The 19,430-nt window shown below is 50.0% G+C and overlaps 3 protein-coding genes across 4 annotated transcripts in view; 1 reads left to right on the top strand and 2 right to left on the bottom strand.

The window, feature by feature from the left end:
• serpinc1 (serpin peptidase inhibitor, clade C (antithrombin), member 1) overlaps positions 1–6,903 on the top strand; it is a 7,087-nt gene extending 184 nt beyond the window's left edge. The window contains exons 1-8 of one of the 2 annotated variants that reach the window (XM_077583546.1): positions 1,635–1,778; positions 3,096–3,474; positions 3,562–3,777; positions 3,842–3,979; positions 4,874–5,092; positions 5,173–5,347; positions 6,406–6,464; positions 6,538–6,903. In XM_077583546.1, coding sequence (XP_077439672.1) covers positions 3,097–3,474; positions 3,562–3,777; positions 3,842–3,979; positions 4,874–5,092; positions 5,173–5,347; positions 6,406–6,464; positions 6,538–6,714 — 1,362 coding nt within the window. In that variant the 5' untranslated portion in view covers positions 1,635–1,778; position 3,096 and the 3' untranslated portion in view covers positions 6,715–6,903. Of the gene's footprint in view, positions 1–1,634; positions 1,779–3,095; positions 3,475–3,561; positions 3,778–3,841; positions 3,980–4,873; positions 5,093–5,172; positions 5,348–6,405; positions 6,465–6,537 lie in introns of those variants that run through there. The other variant, XM_077583547.1, reaches the window with a different exon arrangement.
• A 551-nt stretch (positions 6,904–7,454) lies between these two features.
• On the bottom strand, positions 7,455–15,911 carry zbtb37 (zinc finger and BTB domain containing 37). Its single transcript, XM_077583548.1, has 5 exons — positions 14,612–15,911; positions 13,524–14,030; positions 11,877–12,199; positions 11,262–11,361; positions 7,455–10,221 (listed from the first exon to the last, which is right to left on the bottom strand). The coding sequence occupies exons 2-5, from the start codon at positions 13,974–13,976 to the stop codon at positions 9,742–9,744; spliced, it is 1,356 nt and encodes a 451-aa protein (XP_077439674.1). The 5' UTR covers positions 13,977–14,030; positions 14,612–15,911; the 3' UTR covers positions 7,455–9,741.
• A 160-nt stretch (positions 15,912–16,071) lies between these two features.
• s1pr1 (sphingosine-1-phosphate receptor 1) lies at positions 16,072–18,825 on the bottom strand. Its single transcript, XM_077583550.1, has 2 exons — positions 18,707–18,825; positions 16,072–18,466 (listed from the first exon to the last, which is right to left on the bottom strand). The coding sequence occupies exon 2, from the start codon at positions 18,346–18,348 to the stop codon at positions 17,218–17,220; it is 1,131 nt and encodes a 376-aa protein (XP_077439676.1). The 5' UTR covers positions 18,349–18,466; positions 18,707–18,825; the 3' UTR covers positions 16,072–17,217.
• Between the last annotated feature and the right edge of the window lie 605 nt (positions 18,826–19,430).

Genomic DNA, 19,430 nt, shown 5'->3' with positions numbered 1-19,430 from the left:
AGATAAGCAATGCACGCATGCATGATAAAACACCAAGCAAGGAAAGAATGGAAGTCAAGATGGACGAGAGAACACACCAAGTAAGGAAAGAAGAAAGATCATGCAAGAAAGGAAAGTAAGCTAACCTGAAAGAAGGAATGAATGATGGACATTAGGAGGAGGAGCCTCAGTGTGTTGGTGGGGTGTCGTAGGACCGTGCACTTACGCCTTCGTTTGGGCGTCTCAGTCCCCTAACCTAACCCCTAACCCTAACCCTAACCCTAACCCTAACCCTAACCCCTAACCCTAACCCTAACCCCTAACCCTAACCCCTAACCCTAACCCTAACCCTAACCCTCTAACCCTAACCCTAACCCTAACCCTAACCCTAACCCTAAACCCTAAACCCTAACCCTAACCCTACCCTAACCCTAACCCTAACCCTAACCCTAACCCTAACCCTCTAACCCTAACCCTAAACCCTAACCCTAAACCCTAACCCTAACCCTAACCCTAACCCCAACCCCAACCCTACCCTAACCCTAACCCTAACCCTAACCCTAACCCTAACCCCTAACCCTAACCCTAACCCTAACCCTAAACCCTAACCCTAACCCTAACCCCTAACCCTAACCCTAACCCCTAACCCTAACCCTAACCCTAACCCTAACCCTATCCTGACTCTCAGAAGGACAACAGCTCCTCACAGTCTAAAACAGCCACTTGATTTATATTAGTAATTCTTTTTCTTTTTTTATATATATTGGCCTTTTCTTTTCTTTTTTGTGCCCACGCCTGAGGAAGACCTCTCAAGGTCGAAACGTCGCGACGGGCACTAGGTTTTTTTTGACACTTCTTTTCATTTTCAATTTTCTTTTCCTTTTTTCAAACCTCTTTTGTTTCTTTCTTTTATTTTTAGAATAGATACATTTAAAAACAAAAAAATATATAAATAATAAATAAATAATTAATAATAAAAAAATATATTAAATAATAATAAATACAAAAAAACAAAAAACAAAACAATTATGTATAATGGTGATGATTGGACCCTTGTCCAGCACCGCAGACGTCGCCAACAGTTTGGGGAGCAACATGGGCAACAGGGGGGTGGCGGTCGACCACGCTGGCACCAGGGAGGGCGAGAGCGCTGGGGGATGGACAGTGCACCTCCCTCCTCCCGCTTCGGCGGAAGGAGGAATCCTGTTTTTAATCCTAACCCTAACCCTAACCCTCTAACCCTAACCCTAACCCTAACCCTAACCCTAACCCCTAACCCTAACCCTAACCCTAACCCTAACCCTAACCTAACCCTAACCCTAACCCTAACCCTAAACCCTAACCCTAACCCTAACCCTAACCCTAACCTAACCCCTAACCCCTAACCCTAACCCTAACCCTAACCCCTAACCCCTAACCCTAACCCTAACCCTAACCCTAACCCCTAACTCTAACCCTAACCCTAACCCTAACCCTAACCCTAACCCTAACCAACTAATAAGCTTCCTTCCCTCCTTCCTTTTTGAGGTCAGAGTAGAAATGGCAGTGTTGCACTCTGTACTGCACCAAAGTTTTACAGGAAGTTGTTTTGATAGATGCAAACACAAACTTTACTACTGCCATGTTTCTTACATTCATTGCAATCAAGTTCAAACTCACACACAAAATCACAGGAAGTACTGGCAAGGGTTCAAAGGTCGTCAAAGTGATGTTTGGACAGCGCAGGTCACTGACCTGCTCTACACGCACACACACAAACACAAAAAAGGCACGTGTGCACACGGACATCATCTGCTCAGGTAAGAAATCAAACTTTTGTGCTGGTATAAACTAAAAAATGTCAACGAGATCTTCCCTTTGAACGCGTTCCTCAACTTTTAAAATTCAGGTCTTAAAAAGGGTCGTTCAAATCTTTTGTATACTTTGTGATAGTCATTAGAAGAATCATTTTTGAACTTGTTTGGCTTTAGATGACGGTATGTGTCGCCTTACACGTCTACGTGGTTAGGGTTACGTGACCAAACGTGTCCTCTTTTGGGAAGACGGACCATTTTCTTACGTCCTATTCGGGCGTTTTATAAATTCATGAAAGTGTCCATTTGGCATTACGTGACTAATAGGAGATGAAGTACACTGCGTAACTGCGACTGATCCCACAATTTCAAGGCCGGGGCAAGGGTCCTCTTTATATGGTCACCCTAATTTAATTGTGTGTGTGTGTGTGTACTCTAACCTAGGAGTCTGCAAACTCTGGCTCTGGGGTCCCTCAGATTTTTATTTTACATATTTATCTGTATTTTTTTTTTAGATACAATGTTATTTAATTATTTAAACGAATTAACGATAAAGACTTTAAAAAATAAATAATTAAATATTCAAAATAATTTCTATGTCCGAATTTTCAAGTTGTCAGAAAAAGTTAAAGATGAAAGGTAGATAAAAAATATTTTTTAAATGTCCAAAAAGGAAGCGGACAAGCAGTAGAAGACCATTAAAATGTCCATGAAATTGCCCAGAAATGTCAGGGAATTACATTTTAATAAAAGGCAGGAAAGAAAACGTTCGAAAGATAGCTAAGAAATGTCCAAAAACAAAAGAAAAAAATAATAAAAATGACCACCAAATGTCCACAAAATACCTGAAGATGGCGCCAAACATGCGCTTTTTGCCCCAAATTCAAGCTTGAAACAAACATGCACTAAAATGTCAAAGTAATGACCAGGACATTTTAGACAGCATTTTAGACAGTTTATAAGTCGCCCAAAAAGTTGATGAAGTGTTGACTTCTCCTTTAAGATGCATGGAATGATCATGAGGAAGGTTGTTGTTTGTGTGTGTGTGCCCTGCGATTGGCTGGCAACCACTTCAGGGTGGACTCCGCCTACTGCCCCAAGCCAGCTGGGATACGATTCAGACACCCTTTTAAGTAATAAGCAGTTAAGAAAATGGATGGATGGATGTCTAAGGATCGAGGTTGATGTCATCGATGGCTCCCTTTTGAAAATGTATTTTTACTAGTGTTCAATTGTCATTATTATTCGTGTTGGTCTTGAGGAGCGACACTTTTTTAAATTTCTTTATTTTTAAATGGTTGACGTCTGATTGGCCGTCCGCAGGATGGGCTCTTCTGATTGGCTCTTTCTCCTAAGCGTCTTGACTCTGCCGTTGGGCTCCGCCCCCGAGGACCCGTGCAGCATCAAAGCCAAGGACGTGGCCCCGGAGCCTCGCTGCGTCTACCGGGCCCCCGAGGAAGGCCGCGCCCCCCCCGAGGAGGGCCGCGCCCCCCCCAGGGAGGGCCCGGTCCCGAGGGCGACCGACCCACGCTTGTGGGAGCTGTCCGCCGCCAACGCTCGCTTCGCGCTGTCGCTGTACCGGCAAGTGGCGCTGAGTCGGCCCGCCGACGCCAACCTGTTCTTGTCCCCCCTCAGCGTGTCCGCCGCCTTTTCCATGACCAAAGTGGGCGCCTGCGGACGTACGCTGGAGGAAATCGTTAAGGTAGCGAGCGAGTGAGCGAGCGGACGCCGCCTGACAGCAGTCAGCGTAACGTTTGATTGAGGCCCGCGGGTGCGCGTGTGCCGACAGGTGTTTGGGTTGGATTCCGTCTCGGAGAAGACGTCCAATCAAGTCCACTTTTACTTCGCCAAGCTGCTGTGCCGCTTGCACAGAAGGAAGGACGCCGGCACCAAGCTGGCGCTGGCCAATCGCCTGTTCGGGGACCGATCCCTGCGCTTCGACGCCACCTTCCAGAACATCAGCCGCCGCGTCTACGGCGCCGAGATGATGGCACTGGACTTTCGGGTCGGTCCGGTTGCGCTCCGCACTTTGTCCTGCCCGACGCCGATTGACGTCTGTGCCTGATCAGGGCGAGCCGGAAGCGTCCCGCGGCGCCATCAATGCTTGGGTGGCCAACAAGACGGAAAACAACATCCGGGACGCGCTGCCGGCAGGCGCCATCAACGCCGACGCCGTCCTGGTGCTGGTCAACAACATCTACTTCAAGGTAGCGAGTCGTGCGAACGCTTCACTTTGCCTTTCGCTTGTAGTTCGTGACCGATTCATTTGTCCACCAGTTGTTTGCATTCATCCGTGAATCGGATTACGACATCAAAGTTTTCATTCTCCCAAAATGCACAAGCAGAAACGAATGATGATCACATCAGCCAGAAAATCTGCAAAATGTCGTTTTGCAAAGTCAAAGCGCATGTTTGCAAACCACAAGATAACCGTTTTCATTGTTTTGAAGAGAAAATGCGCAAAACTGGAAAAACTCAAGACGGATTTTAGGATGATGCCTCACCAAAACCACAACAATGTATCCTTCCCGCTTACAAACCGGTTTCCGTCATTCAGAAAAGTCATTTTCATACGTTCGTCACAGCTGCACGAAAGGCAAAAAATGAAAAAATCAGGCGGTAAGCAAGACAGGTCCGAACAACCGTAGCAACGCCATTTTAGCATTTTTCAAGCAAGTTTAGCCTGCCAATGGAATTTTACATTGACTGCTAGCATTAGCTTTAGCAATATTTCTAAAACAAGACGTGTGTTGCATTTCAAGATGGACGGTGAGTAACTGCAATTCATTTTGTGTGTTTGGTGTTAAACTCCCACGGGGGCGCCGCAAAACCGCTTCAAGTGCAAACGTCACGTCAGGATGTTTTCGTTGCGAATTCTTCTTCCCTTCCATTGAGATGTTTTGAACATTGTGCAAATTCAAAGCACGATTCCATTTCGATGAATCGTGCAGCCTTCGGTCACATTCATCAAAGGGGGCGAGAAAAAACGCCGGTGGTGATTCCAAACAGAGCCTGCCCGCCGCCGCCACATGTCAAGTTGACCGGCAGGAAGTAACAGGTCAGCCCGCATTTGGGCTAATGTGCCGGCGACGCCCCCTCAGGGTCGGTGGCTGCACCAGTTCCACAAGGAGGACGCGTACGTGGCCCCCTTCCACGTGGACGAGCGGCGCCGCTGCTCGGTGCAGATGATGTTCCAGGAGAACACCTTCCGCTACGCCCGCTTGCCGGATCAGCACCTCCAGCTGTTGGAGATGGAATACCGTGGCCGCGACATCGGCCTGACGCTGCTGCTGCCGGACAAAGGCCGCACGCTGGCGCAGGTACCCGCGCGCACTCACGGCACGAGACGGCGTGGGCGGTGCCGGCGTTTAGCCAAGCCTCCTGGTGTGTGCGGTTGCAGGTAGAGGCGGTGCTGGACCTTCCCACGCTGAGCGGGTGGCTAAACCAGTTGGCGGAGACACGCGTGTCCGTGCACCTTCCGCGATTTCGCCTGGAGGACGGCGTCCGCCTCAAGGGGGCGCTCAATGCGCTCGGACTGCGCGACATCTTCAGCCCTCAAAACGCCAGCCTGCCAGGTGAGGACGCCGCGTCGCCGTCTACACTCAATCTGCAATCATTTTGCAGATTTTGTTTCATTTTATGGGGAGAGATTTGTCAAAAAAATATTCACACAAAATAAATGTGTGATTTTCACAAGTGTTTTTCAGATCCACAAACATTCCCGTGATTTTCACGTTTAGTTTTGTGTGTGCATTTTACATGACTTTTGCCTGCGAGTTGTCAAAAGTGCGTTTGTGGATGGTCACGCACGCGCATTTATTTTGGAGACAAACCTCACGTTGTTTGGAGACATTCACACACGCACAAGCCCTCAAGATATTCTCGTGTCTAAGGCCAGTTCCTCCTCTGTCCACGTGGGGGCAGTGTTGCTGTCTCCATTCAACGGGAACGAACCGATTCTTGTTTAAAATTGGAAATTGAAGAACAGAAATCGAGTTTTTAATCTGACCTTCCATTATGTGTTTATTTTGCACACGTCGTGAAACAAGATGCGACGTGACTTTGTTTCCCGTGAGCGTGTTTTGCTTTCACTCGAAAGACACTCTTCTTCTGCTGTTACATTTTCTTCTTCTACGCCACTAAAGCAGGGTGAGCAGCAGCCCACTGGTCTGTGGAGAACTGTGGCTTGTGGCCGTCACTATTTATTAAATTTTTTAAGTAGACGGTATGTGCTGCTTTGAAGACTCCCTTTTTCTTTTATTGCGCCGTTCCGTCGACCCCAATTATAGATTTGGCAGAGGAATCTTTGATTGAATTAGTTATAATTATTTCATTATATACACACACACACACACACACACACACACAGATCCTTCATTGTATTCATGTCACCATCCAACGGCATCAGCACTTGTTCTTTTCGTCACAGCCACAAATCCCGCCCCCAAACACAATGTTGCTCTGTGATTGGTCCAAACGGGCTCCGTCGATGACATTCAAGAGTGTCGATCTACTCAAGAAATTAGAGCAGTATGCAAGAGTGGGTGGAGCTTGCTTTTCAGACTCGCATCTCATCAAGACGACGGCCATTATATTTACCGTGACTAGCGTGCGCCTGCTGCGTTGCGTTCAGGGCTCGTGGACGGCGGCGGCGTTTCCATCAGCGACGCCTTCCACAAGGCCTTCCTGGAGGTGCGTTACACGACCGCTCTTCTATTGGTGGCTTTGAGGGGGCGTGTCCACTGACGCCCCTGCGTGCTCGCAGGTCAACGAGCTCGGCAGCGAGGCCGCGGCGTCGACCGCCGTGGTGGCGTCGGCGAGGTCCATCAAGTTGGACGTGGAGGTCTTGCGGGCCGACCGGCCCTTCCTGCTCCTCATTCGCGAGACGACCATCAACGCCCTCCTCTTCGTGGGCCGCGTGGCGCTCCCCTGCCAACCCTGAGCGCACGCGCCGGCGAGGAGATAAGAACAAAAAGAACGCTTCGCTCTTTGACAGTCGCTGCAAGAAGAATCCATTCAAGCAAAAATGATCCAGATTGATTGCACATTCGGGCTCTTTTCCCACGAAAATAAAAGCTGAAAACCAAACTAAAGCAATGACACGAGAGGAAAAAAAATTCAATACAGCTGAGCTGGACTCTGTCATTCTTTTAAGGTAGTAAAGTACGAAGACTCTAGTCATGATGACATCATCTGTCTATTGCTAGGACATGACCCGTTCAAACAGGTGAAGTAGGACTTCATAGGAAGTCCATATTTGGACATTGGGGCATGTCTGGACAAGTCCCTAATCACCGCAAGTATGACATCATAAGAATTTTACTCATATTTGGGTATGGGGGAAGGGGTCAAAACGTGACATGTTCTCGGCCACCGAAAGTGTGACGTCATTGGAAGTCCATATTTGTGTAAAGGGGGCGGGATCGGAAGTAATGACGTCATAGGAAACATGCCCATTTTGGGGTAGAGGGGGCAGGTCCGGAAGTGTGGTTTTTTTTTGGGGGGGGGGGGTTACAAAAGTTAGGGGAGGGACTTAGATTGGAAGTTAGAGGCGGGGCCAGAGTGCAAAGGCTACCACAATAAGATACTGGGACTAGTAAAGTAACAGTTAAGGATGAGTAAGCCAGGTATGAAGAGAGTAGAAAGGCGTGGCTTCATCTAAAGACTAGTCGAGAGTCAAAATACGTCATAAGATCATATTTTAATCAAATAAAAATGCTGCATAGACATTTTCAGTCAAATTTCTTTTTTATTTCTTGCACGTGAAAGAAGAAGTTTGATTCTTTGGCTCCGCCCCGTTAACCTTTAAACTTCTTGCTGCCAGCCCAGTAAAAATCCATCTTTTGACGTCTATAGCCGTCAACGGCAGCGAATGAGTTAACTCATTGGTCGCGAATGAGTTAACTCATTGGTAGTAGAGATCTACTGTCAATCACTCAAAAGAGAATAAAAAGGCAAACACGATAAAGATTTGAACTAAATGACCGCCAGGAGGCGGAGTCAAAGGACGATCGGGTGCATGAGCGGCCAACCGTAGCCGGCTGGACCGGACCGTACCGGACTCATCAAGCGGGCGGGTGTGAGTGCAGAGACCGGGTCGGAAACTCACGACCCGGACGTGTGAGGTAAGTCGTCGGGAGGTGGTGGGCCTAGCGTAGCTCGGCCAATCGGGTTGAGGTGTCGTGGTTTTGTACAAGTGAGGTCGCTTAGCTTTAGTGCTGTGCTACGAGTGGGAGTCCAGTCCCGTCGGCCAGTTCGCACGCACGACCGCCCAATGGAGTCTGGCGAACCCGGACGCCGTCTCTACATGTCAAGAACTTTTTGGGGATCGCATGTGCCAGCACAACTTGGATGAAAATTGGCGTGGGCAGAAGGACCAACAAGATCTGTCACGACCGGAACGTGACGTCGGAAATCCGCAAGATCCGTCATGGACGTGAAGAGCTCGTCGTAAGCGGACGTGCAGTGACGAGCCAGCGCCACCAGAGGGCTGCGTGAGCGTCTGCGGAGTTTCTCACTCGAATCCATTGCGCTCGTTCAAGCTTAATCTTTTGGATGGAACTTCTGCTGCCCCCTGGCCTGGAATTGGGTCATTACAACAACACAAGGTCGCTTGGCGATTCAAGTTGTGGTTGCGCTTTGAGGGGCGGCCGCTCCATGGGAAAAATCCATTTGTCACGAAAAGGAATCGTCAATTTGAAATGATTGCTGCATTTTGTGCGGGCAGTTTGCCGCCGACTTTCCTGTATTTGATGTCAAGCGCCTTTTGGACAGCGAAGTCGTGGTCGGAAGGACGTCAAGTTTGTTCACGCCAATTCTTTAACTTTGAATGACTCTTTTGGATTACACACAAATTATCCACTGATTTATTTATGTTTTGCTACACAAACGCGAAATCTGTTGACTTTTACAAAGTGGAGGTCGACGTGAGGTCAAACGTGTCATTTGGGCCACATTGCGCTCTTCGACGTCATCAAGCGGGCGACGCCAACATTTGTGAAAATTCCAGCAAGATCAACATCGGAGGAGCTGACGGGCTTCATCAGAGTTTGTGAAGCACGCAAGCTAGTCGAAGGAAACGTGCTGGACTCGCGCCGCGGCTCGAGGGGCCCGCTTTGTTTACGTTTTTTTCTCAAATTGCGAAGAGAAATACTTTGCAGATTCAGCAGCTGATAACAAAGACGTGCACTTTCCAAGTCACGTTTCGTTCCCCTTCAAGTCCGAATGAATTTCAACGAGTCATGAAAAGTTCATAGCAGCCCCAACCAGGCTTAACATTTTTGCCATTTTTGTTTAGTTTCAAAAGTCTTTCAAGTGCTGAAGTTGCTTGTCGGCCATCTTTGCTTTGGCTGCCAGGACGACCAAGTGAGGTCAAGTTGTTGGTCTTGTGTGCTGGCTGCTATGACGCCGGCTAGCTGCTAGCTAGCAATTTGTCAACCGAAACAAGCTAACAGTCTGCATTCATCGCCAGTTGGCTTAGCGTAGCACAAAAAACTTTTGCCAGCAGTTTTTCCTCACGTTACTGAAGCGTGAAGATGAGCGTGTGAGCGCCCCCTGTGGTGACGAGAGGTAAGTGAGCATATCAGCTTATGTGAGGTGAGGTTCGCTTGGGACCGTTGAGACCCGAACTCAACGACGGCGGGCGCGTGGGTTGCGATGAGCGCTGGCGCTAACGCGGAAGCTAACAGGCGGCTCTGCTTTTCCCGCCTTTGCGCTGGATTGTCATGAGGCAGAAAGGAAGGAAGGATGTGATTGGCTGACGAGGTCGTGAAGAGGAAGTCAACGAGACCTCACGGTCATCGAGGTGAGCGCGGCGTCGGGCATCAAGCGGTGTCGCTTTCGCATGTGCCGGGCCCCCCGAAAGCCTCCTGAACGCTGTCGGCTTTGGCACGCACGCACGCACGGAGGCCGCCGCCGTACGCTGCCGAACGCCGGCGCGCCAGCGCTCCTCCTCGGCAGCGGCTCCACGTCAGTCGGGCCCGGTGGTGGAGACGGACGCGTGGGGGCCCTCGGCAAAAAGCGTTCCTCCTCCGCCGCCGCCCTCGGGGTCGTCCTGTCCTGGGGAGCCCCCCCTGGCGCTGAGGGAGGCGGTGGTGGTCTCGGGCGAGGCGCTCTGGGCCGGCTGTCCCGGGTGGTTCTTGCGCAGGTGCTGGTTGAGGATGGCCTGGAAAGGGAAGCTCTTGGCGCACAGGCGGCACGTGAAGGGTTTGTTGCCGGTGTGTTTGCGGATGTGGTACTCCAGCTGGTCCTTGCGCGTGTACTTCTTGCCGCACAGGCGGCACACGAAGGGCGTGATGCCCATGTGCAGACGCATGTGGCGGTCCAGACTTCCCTTCTGGTTGAAGGACTTGCAGCAGTAGATGCAGGTCAGACGCGGGTTGTAGCGGAACCAGCGCTCGCCCACCGGGTCCCTGGCGTAGTCCTCGTACGCCGCCGCCGCCTCCTCGCCCTGGCGCGCGCACAAACACGGGGTCAGAAGCGAGCTTGTTTTAGTTCACGAAAACGAACGCAATAACTACAATTACAAAAAATGTTTCGTTAACAAAATAAAACACAAAAACGCTTTTTAAAAAACAAAAATTCACTGAAACTACAATTTATGTTTACAAAACTAAAATTATAGCGAAAATGTTTTAATCTTTGGTAATTAATTTAATACATGAGCCTTTGGGGATGGTTTTAAATGTGATTTTAAGCATATTTATTTTGATATTAACCGGAATAAGGATATTTGAAAGTTTGTCACACAGAAGTGACGTCATCGAGCAGCAGCCAATAGAAAAGCAACTTCAGATAATGTCGCTCGTAGGAGACAATTTTGTGTACTTGACTTTTAGCTCCAATCGTTCGGCTCACCGGCTTTTTCTTTTAATTTAGCTGAAATGCGACACTAGGTAAGAAATGCGTTACTTTTTGTCATTTTATTATGGTGTTCATTAAATATTGCACACAATTAATACACATTTTTTTAAACGAAAGCTAATACTGAAATTTAATTAAACTAAACTAAAACTAAGCATTTAAAAAAAAAATTTAACTAATAAAAACTAACAGAATAGCAGTGAAAACGAACTCAAACTACGTCAATTTTAAAAAACAAAACTCAAAATCAAATAAAAACTAACTAAAATGAAAATTCCAAAACTATAACAACCCTGGTCAGAAGCGCCCCAAAAAACAAAACAATTGTCAATCCCTCGCCCGCTTTTGACTTTCGCTGGAAAGACAAATGAAGCGAAACCCGCCCACGTATTTCACATTCACTTGTCGCCAATTCAGCTCAATGGCAACATCCTGCGTTACTTCGATCAAAATATTGCCTCGGCGCCATCTTGTGGCATTTTTGTGTCAACAAATTATGGAAAAGGACAAAGACACGGCAAGGTCTTGTGTATTAGAAAAGTAGTGCTCTGCCGCCATCTTGTGGCAACTACAAGGCGGGGCTCGCTTGTGGATGGTGACGTGTGATTGCGTGGCGCGTCATGTGACCTGGCAGTTGGCAAGTCGCAGGTCTTCGCTTCTGCTGGGAGATTCGCTTTTGGCTCGTTGACCATCGGGGACGACCAGGACGCTGCCCGAGGGGCTCAACCTGACACACAAAACACACACACGACAACACGCCACGCCATTATGTGGAGACGTTGCACCATTTTCACACCTTTGCAAATGTTGCGTGAACTTCATCAGAATTTGCAAAATTGTGCTGGCGAGTTGTCGAACGTTTGCGGACACATTCGTTTATTTTGGAGACAAACGTTGTTTCAAGATCTTCGCACTCGCAGCAGGTCCAAACGTCCAAAGAGCTTGTTTTGCCGTGACCCGGAAGACCGTCTTTCTTCTGGTGCCAACGAGTCATGTTAAATTCTTACACATTTGGAATTGCAAAAAAAGTCCATATTTTCCCATTTCCTCATTTCCAGACTTCTGTTTAATCTGAGTGATCGTCACTTCGTCATCAATGCCAACATCAATATTTGTCCACGCTTTCTTTTTCCTACCTTGAAAATTGCGTTCCATTCTCGCGCAGGATTCTTGTCATACACAAAATAAAGCAAGGTGAAAATCGGGCCTATAAGTTGGAGGCCGATCCGCGCCGCCGCTCACCTGTCAGCATCGCCGAGGCTGCTGGAGGGCCGCGGACCGCCGCTGGCCGGCGTGCCGTGCCGCGAGGCGTCGGCGCCGACCGCCCCGCCATCGTCGGCCGGGCCCGAGCCGTCCCGCCCGTGACCCGACCCGATCCACTGCTCCGCCCGCTCCGTCTTGATGGCCGTCCCGTCGACGCCCTCGTCCGCCTCGCCGCCGCTCTCCACGTACCACTGGCCGGCCCGGTCCACGCGGAGGAGCGCTTCTCCGCGGCGGCGGGCCGGCGGGCTGCGCGCCGCCTCCTTTTCCCGGGCGGCCGCCCCGACGGGCGCCTCCAGGTAGGGCTGTCGCCATGGGCAACAAGTCATTTCGTTAAAAATGAGCTCCATACGTTTGGTGGTCTCGCTCATTTGTGATTAACGCCACTGGGGACGAGTGAAAGTCCATTCGTCGGTCGTCGGTCGCGAGTGACGCGTCCGCACGCACGCGGCGAAATGACATTTTTCATTCATTCATGCAGACGACAGATTGACGCCGATAGCTGATTGAAAATTCCAAATGTTTTGTGCTTGCGCTGAAGTGTTGTTCACATGCCAGCGCCGCTCTTCACTGCCCCCTACAGTCTGGGAGAATCTCCGCATTTGATGGTTCAAAAGTTTCACCTTGTCTTCAAATCTATACAGTCTTTTTGTTTTCCTTCTTTGGGACAGAACGTTTGGTTTACCTTTTGGTTGTTTGGTTGTCGACTGCCGCCTTCCTCAGAAGCGGTCGAACCCGAACCTTTAAAAAACACTGAGCCTGTCAGTTTGACAGCTTGCTTTTGCTTGGATGTGCATTTTTGTCCTCACTGGATTGGCAGTTAAGTTTCTGAGCTTCATATTTCAGACGCCATTTTGTTGACAGAAATGTTTGTTTTTTTCACTTTTGTGTGCTTTTCATTCAAGTACATTTTTGTTGACTGATAGTCCAGTTAATGTATTGTTTTTTGTGTAGTTTTATTTGGATATTGACAATTTGTTTTAAATATTCTCAAGAACTAAGAATTGTGATTGCATTCTTGTAGCATTATTGGCAAAACTGGTATTAAATATGATTTCCGACTGAGGCAGCTGTGCAAATAAAAGTCAAACTTGGTAGAGGGATTTCATTTGAACGGTTTGCCATGACTATAATAACTTACTTTTCTGGTTTGTACTGTTTTTTTTTTCTTCTCTTCTTTTTTTCTGCATACATTTCGGTCATAAGCTACAATTTATGACATTAATGTTGCTGCTGTTGTTTTTATAGTTGTTGTTGATGTTTCTTTTCTAAGCTTTTTTTTAAGGTCCAAGGGGTTCGGGTCAGGTTTATATTCACATAAATGAACATGTATACATCCTAATATTTTGAATGAATAATAAAAACTAGAAACATTTGCTGCATTTGCTGATGTTTTAGATTTTGGTTGAGATAACGTTTCAGTATGGAGGTATTTTAGGCGGTATCAAAGTCAAAATGTTTGTATGGTGACAACACTGGTTTATTTGTGAAGTTGTTGTAACGTCTGCTTGGTGTTAACTATTTTTTGTCGTCTTTGTATAGCTGACTGTTGGCATTGTTTATAAACAAGAAAATATGCAATCACACAAAAACAGCAAAAAAGCAGCTGGCGGTGACGGGCGTACGTACCTCCAGGCCGCGGGGGCGCGGCGCCGCCTCCCGGTGGGCGAGCGGGCGGTCCGGGTCGGCCAGGCTGATCTTGAGGTGGATGCCCTCCAGGATGCGCGTGCAGCGGTCGATGACCTCCTGCATCTGCAGGAAGCTGGCGGCCGTCAGGTAGCTGATGATGTCGCACAGCTGCAGGCGCAGGCGGCCCGTGTAGCAGAAGCCCAGCAGCTGCTCGAAGACGGACGCGTTGCGGATCACCGTCAGCGACACCGTGCTCATCTGGCTCAGGGACATGTGGTCCCGGAAGTACGGCGAGCTGGCCGCCAGGACCACCTTGTGGGCCCGGAAGCTCTGGCCCTCCACGTAGACCACGATGTCGCACAGCCGGCCTTGGGCCCGCAGCTGGTTCAGGTGCGACAGCACCGAATTACTGAAGTCCGGCACGTCCAGCTGGATGCTGCCCGAGCGCTCCATGGCGTCCGGCCCCCGACCGGCCCCCGACCGGCCCCGTCGCCGCCTGCGGGAATGCTGAAAACAAGCGCACGTGACACCCAGACGGTTACTTCTCGGCGCCGCTTTCATGTTGTTGTCTGTCTCCGCGGCAGAATGCAAATGATTGATTATTGTATATTCATGTGTTCAATTTGCCTGACACAAAACTACTAAGCTGCTTCCGCTGCTAAATGCTACATGCAGAGCAGATCGACTGTCGTTATGTGTACTTGAGTTCAACTAATACAAATGTACAGCCTCAATATTTAGCTAAAAGATTGCCCAATGGTGCAAACTCAATTATGGGTGCTAATTTGCATGTTATTGAAATGATAATAATAATAAAAAAACTGTGTACTCACATGAAGCAAAACAAATTTTCGAAAATGTGTTTCTACACATATATTTGACTCAATTACACAAACTGCTTGTCAATTTCGAGCATGAAGACTGAAGACGAGATTCTACATGTACACCTTTCTATGCATTCATTACAGTATTGTATTTGGGCCGTTGTTCTATTGCTAATCACTGAAAGTGAGCTTTACAACATTGTATGCGTGTGCAGAAAACCTGAAGTGTCCCAAAAGTGACAAGAGGAGGCATCAAGTACTCACGATGTGGCGATTCCCGAGCGGATTCTTCCACGCCCTCCACGGCGATGGTCAGCTGCTGCGTGACGTCACAGACGAGGGCTCCCCGTCAGGTCCAGTGGGCGGAGGCTCCAGAACCATCAGAACTTCCGTTCCGCTAACACAAACTAGTAGCCGTCGGCGGACTCGCCGGATTGTCGACGCGGACCTGCGGACGCACTTTGCATCACCGGAGTGGGACGTCTCGGCTCGTTCCGGTTCGGTTCCGGCTTCGTCTTGGCTCGGTTCGGCTCCTCGATCCCACTGGTGCTCCGCAGCCCAGGACAACGCTGGCCTCGGCTTCAAGGCCGAACAAAAGAGTCTCGACTCGGCCTCCGATCCGCCGCTGCCTTTCGGGTTCGGGATTCACGTTCGGTTCGGAGGCTCCGGGCCGTCGAGGCGGCTGGTCGTCATCCTGCTCGCGAAGGAAGGAAGAGAAGGAAGAAAGAGCACACGCAGGGCTTGCTGGGAGATGCAGTTGGTGCTCCGAAAGAAGTCCGTCCTACCTATGCCTCGCGCACTACATCTCCCGGCGTGCATCTGACGCACTGCCGCAATCTGCGCATGCGTGCGTCAGCCAGACCTGGAAATGATGCCAAAATAAAAGCTGCGCGTGTGTTCGTGTGCGTGTTTGTTTGCTGTGCGCTCAGTTGGATTTCGATATGACTAGAGTGGTAATGGTTGGCGAAGCCACCGGTAGCCATTTTATGTTGCCACTCAACTTGAATCCATTGATTTCTCCCTGGCGTTTTGACGTAGTTTTCTTGTGTGGCATACGCTGCTAAGAATATGATTTAAAATTGCCATTCTACTCTCCAAGATTGGTCTGCTGCATCATGTTATGAGAAGCATCAACAATGAAATGAAAGCTGAGCCCATCAGGACAAAATTGGCTGCCAAATGTAAGACACCACACTGAGATGATCTCGTCGGAATGGCCGATGGTATTTTTGAGGTTCTCATGGCTCCATTTTAGCGTCCTCTTTCTGGTGCTACTCCAAGTCTTTCTTTAGAGAGTCCAGCTGAGTCCTGACAGAAAAAGCTCTGTTCAGCAGATTTAACGTGGAAAAACTTCCAAGTCAACGACTGCTGGCGTCCTGTCAGTTGATCATGTGACCACTAGGGGGCAGCCAGCAACCATTCAACAGGTCCTTTCCTCCACCTGCCTCAAAATGACTCTGCTCCACATTGGTCTACATAAACCTGATCCACAACTGGTCTACACAATCTTGGTTCACACAGTACACAGTCCTGGTCTGCACAGGTCTGGCCCACACCTGGTCCCAGTCCACATTAGGCTGGTCCACCTGGTCCCAGTCCACATAGTCCTGGTTAGGTCTACTTAGTCCAAGTTTTTTGTCCACATAGCGGTTCAGAATGTAGAACCGACTTGGTCTGGATCTTCAGTATGAAGTGTGAGGAGCCACCAAGGCCAAACAAGGTGATTGTGTTTTTCTAATCGTGTTTTTATTAAGTGCTAACGAGGTTACATGAGATGACAGCAGGTTACCATGGCAACATTCCAATAACATCACACAAGGAAGTGGAAAAGTTGAAGGTGGTTAACAAAAAACCGCTAATGACATCAAAGATCGGCTGCAAGCACGTCGACAAAATGATGAGCTTGCTTGTTTTTCTTGACACAACAATAAAATGATGTGAAAAATGAGCAAAGGCTAAAAAGTTGCTGAAAAACAAGTGAGAAAATGTATTGAAAAGATGACAAAATAAAAACGGTCACTCGAATTGGACCAACGGCTGCTTTGACGCTTGACGTGGTTTGAAAAACGGTAAGCGCTTTCGATAAGTGCCGATACTCGCTTATGTGACCGCACATGAGCTCTTCTTCTCTTTTTGGGGGGGGAGGTCTAAGCAGGTAAAATATGATTGGCCGCTTGCAGGATGGAATAAAGCCTCTTTTTTTCTTCTCCTTCTCAGTGTGCAGTTGAAGTGGAGGAGAAGAGAGCAAACTAAAGAAGAACACTGACGCCTTTTGCTCTTATTTTTGTCCTTTAAAAAAAAAAAATGGCACCGGTGGGTACAAGTTAGCCCCATGGACATGATATAGCCACGGGTCTGTTTTAAAAATAATAATGGGACACTGTGACTTACTAAAACGAATTCAGAACATTAACATATTAAAACTTAACATGGTGCACATTTGTTCTGTACTAAATTATTTCAAAATGAAATGGATTGTGTTCAATGGGTGGGGGCGGGGCCGGGGGGGGGTGATATATTTTGTAAAATCACACAATAATTTTAGGGCTGTTACTTGAATGCTTCAAATAAAATATTTTGCTCACGGTGGTCAAAGCATCAGAATCGAATACCAACCAATAAGTTGAAGGACATTCTCAAAAGGGTTGGAATTACAAAAAGTCACTTTTCAGAAGGTAAAAAGTGGGCGTGGCGTGACGCAACCGGGGGCCGTGAACTCACCAGGGTGATCACAAATTCGGGCGAATTGGAGCCTTCCCGAAACGGAAGTGGCATGTGCACTTCATCGGCCCTCTTTCAGGAAAGGGACGGCGGAGAGTCCCCCAAGGCCCCCCGCCCCCTCCCCTCAACCGGCACGGGGCGCCACCCCTTCAGGAGGAGGAAGGGGCCGCCTCGGCCCGCGGGGAACCGCTCCGGGCCTCGTCCCCGGCGTCGGGGCGCGAGGAGGTCTCGGAGCGGCTGCAGCGGCTGAACTCGGCGGCGGCGGAGGCGGCGCGCATGCGCGCGGAGCCGCCGCACATCAGCGTGCGCAGGAAGGCGCGGCGCATCTCGTTGCTGGTCAGCGTGTAGATGAGCGGGTTGGTGGCCGAATTGAGGACGGCCAGGGCTAGGAACCACTCGGCCCGGTAGAGGACGGCGCATCCGTGCGCGCGGCAGGCGGCGTCCAGCAGCAGCAGCACGAAGAGCGGCGCCCAGCAGGCGATGAAGCAGCTCAGCACCACCACCACCGTCCGCAGCAGCGCCATGGAGCGCTCGCAGCTCTTGGCGGTGCCGGTGCCGGTGCCGGTGCTGGTGCCGGCGGCGGGCGCCTTGCGCAAGACCAGGCGGCGGCTGCTGCGCGCACGCACCAGGGCGTAGATGCGGGCGTAGAGCGCCACGATGGCCATGAGGATGACGCTGAAGACGGTGGTGCAGAAGAGGATGTAGGTCTTGTGGTAGAGCGGCAGCACGGTGGAGCAGCGCTCCAGACGCCCGATGCAGTTCCAGCCCATGAGGGGCAGCGCGCCCAGCAGGGCCGCCACCATCCACACGGCGCTGAGCAGCGGGAAGACGCGGCTGGCGCCGGCGCCCACGCCCAGGCGGCCGCCCACTCGCACCTTCATCTTCAGCATGGTCAGGTGGCGCTCCACGGCGATGGCCAGCAGGCTGAAGACCGACGCTGCCAGCGCCACGAACATGGAGCCCTCGCGCAGGAACCACTGGGTGGGCGTCAGCCTGTAGGTGTTGGCGCCCGACAGCAGGATGTTGGCGGCGTAGACCACGCCCGCCAGCAGGTCCGACAGCGCCAGGTTGCCCAGGAAGTAGAACATGGGCTTGTGGAACTTCTTGGTCCTCCAGATGGTGACCAGGACCAGCACGTTCTCCAGGACGATCAGGCAGCACACGGCCAGGAAGACCGCCGAGTCGGCCTTCAGGCCCCCCGACGCGCCGTCCAGCGGCCGCAGCTTGCCAGTGTAGTTGTAGTGCCTGGCGATCAGTTCCGAGTGGGCGGACTCAGACATGGCCCCGCCCCAGTTCTGAGCGACGAACGGACGGACGGACGGCGGCGCGCGCTGCGGGCTGCCCTTCACCTCCTCCCCCTGGTCATCATCATCTTCATCATCATCACCGCACCTCACCCTGCCGATCAGGGGAAAGAAAGAAAAAAAAAGACGTTGGCCCTTTGACCTTTAATCAAATTATTGAGGAGCGATCACAAGACATCGAAAAGCAAACGGACGTCGACCAAAAAATCCAACTCAGGGAAACATTTTGCACACTCTTATTGTTACTTTCAAACAAACAAGAAAAAGTTGCGCGTGATGACGTCACACCAAACAAACTTTCAAAGTGCGTAAAAAGATGAAATGAGCTTTTTACCTTTCACTCGGCGCTCGCGGAGAGAAAACATGCAGCAGCCTCGCCGCTCCACTTTACATGCGCACGCGCGCCTACCAGCGGGCGCGCGCACGCACGCCCCCCACCCCGGGGAGGAGGAGGGGTCGTGCCCATGACGTCAATCTTTCTCCTTTTCACTTGTTGCTTATTCACATCAAATCGGAGACGTTTCATTTTCGTCACGTCAAAAGACAAAACTTCTGACAAAAGATGAAATTAAATCTATCATTTGTGATTTCAAGTTCAAACTGTCTTGAAGCGAAAATTGCCTCATGAATGATAAGATGACTTTGTTTAGTTTTTCGACATGCAGCGCCCACGCTTTTCATTGACTGAAGTCAAAACGGAGTTGATGCTAAGCTAACACTTTGCTAATGTTTCCACCTGGCTGTAAAAGCTTGCTAGGCTAGGCTAGCAGTTGGAGACGTGACGTGACTGAAGGGTGAGCATGTCCTGTGGTGGTGGTGGGGGGGTTCGGGGGGCTTTGGGGCTGGGGGCATTGTTGCAAACAAAAGGGCTCTCTCCTGAGGCCGCATAGCTGAGCATCACCATGGCAACTGCTGGAGAAGTACAACAGAAAACCACGACAAGTTTTCTGGCAGGAAAGGGGACCGCACAAGTCCTGATTGGGATCCGGCTCTGGTTCTGCTTCAGGAACTTTTGCATTCCATACAAAAACAAAAAGAAAGCTTTGTGTGTGTGTGTG

The sequence above is a fragment of the Vanacampus margaritifer genome, chromosome 13, assembly GCF_051991255.1.
Source record: "Vanacampus margaritifer isolate UIUO_Vmar chromosome 13, RoL_Vmar_1.0, whole genome shotgun sequence".
Classification (NCBI taxonomy): Eukaryota; Metazoa; Chordata; class Actinopteri; order Syngnathiformes; family Syngnathidae; genus Vanacampus; species Vanacampus margaritifer.
This window is presented reverse-complemented; position numbering and strand designations above follow the sequence as displayed.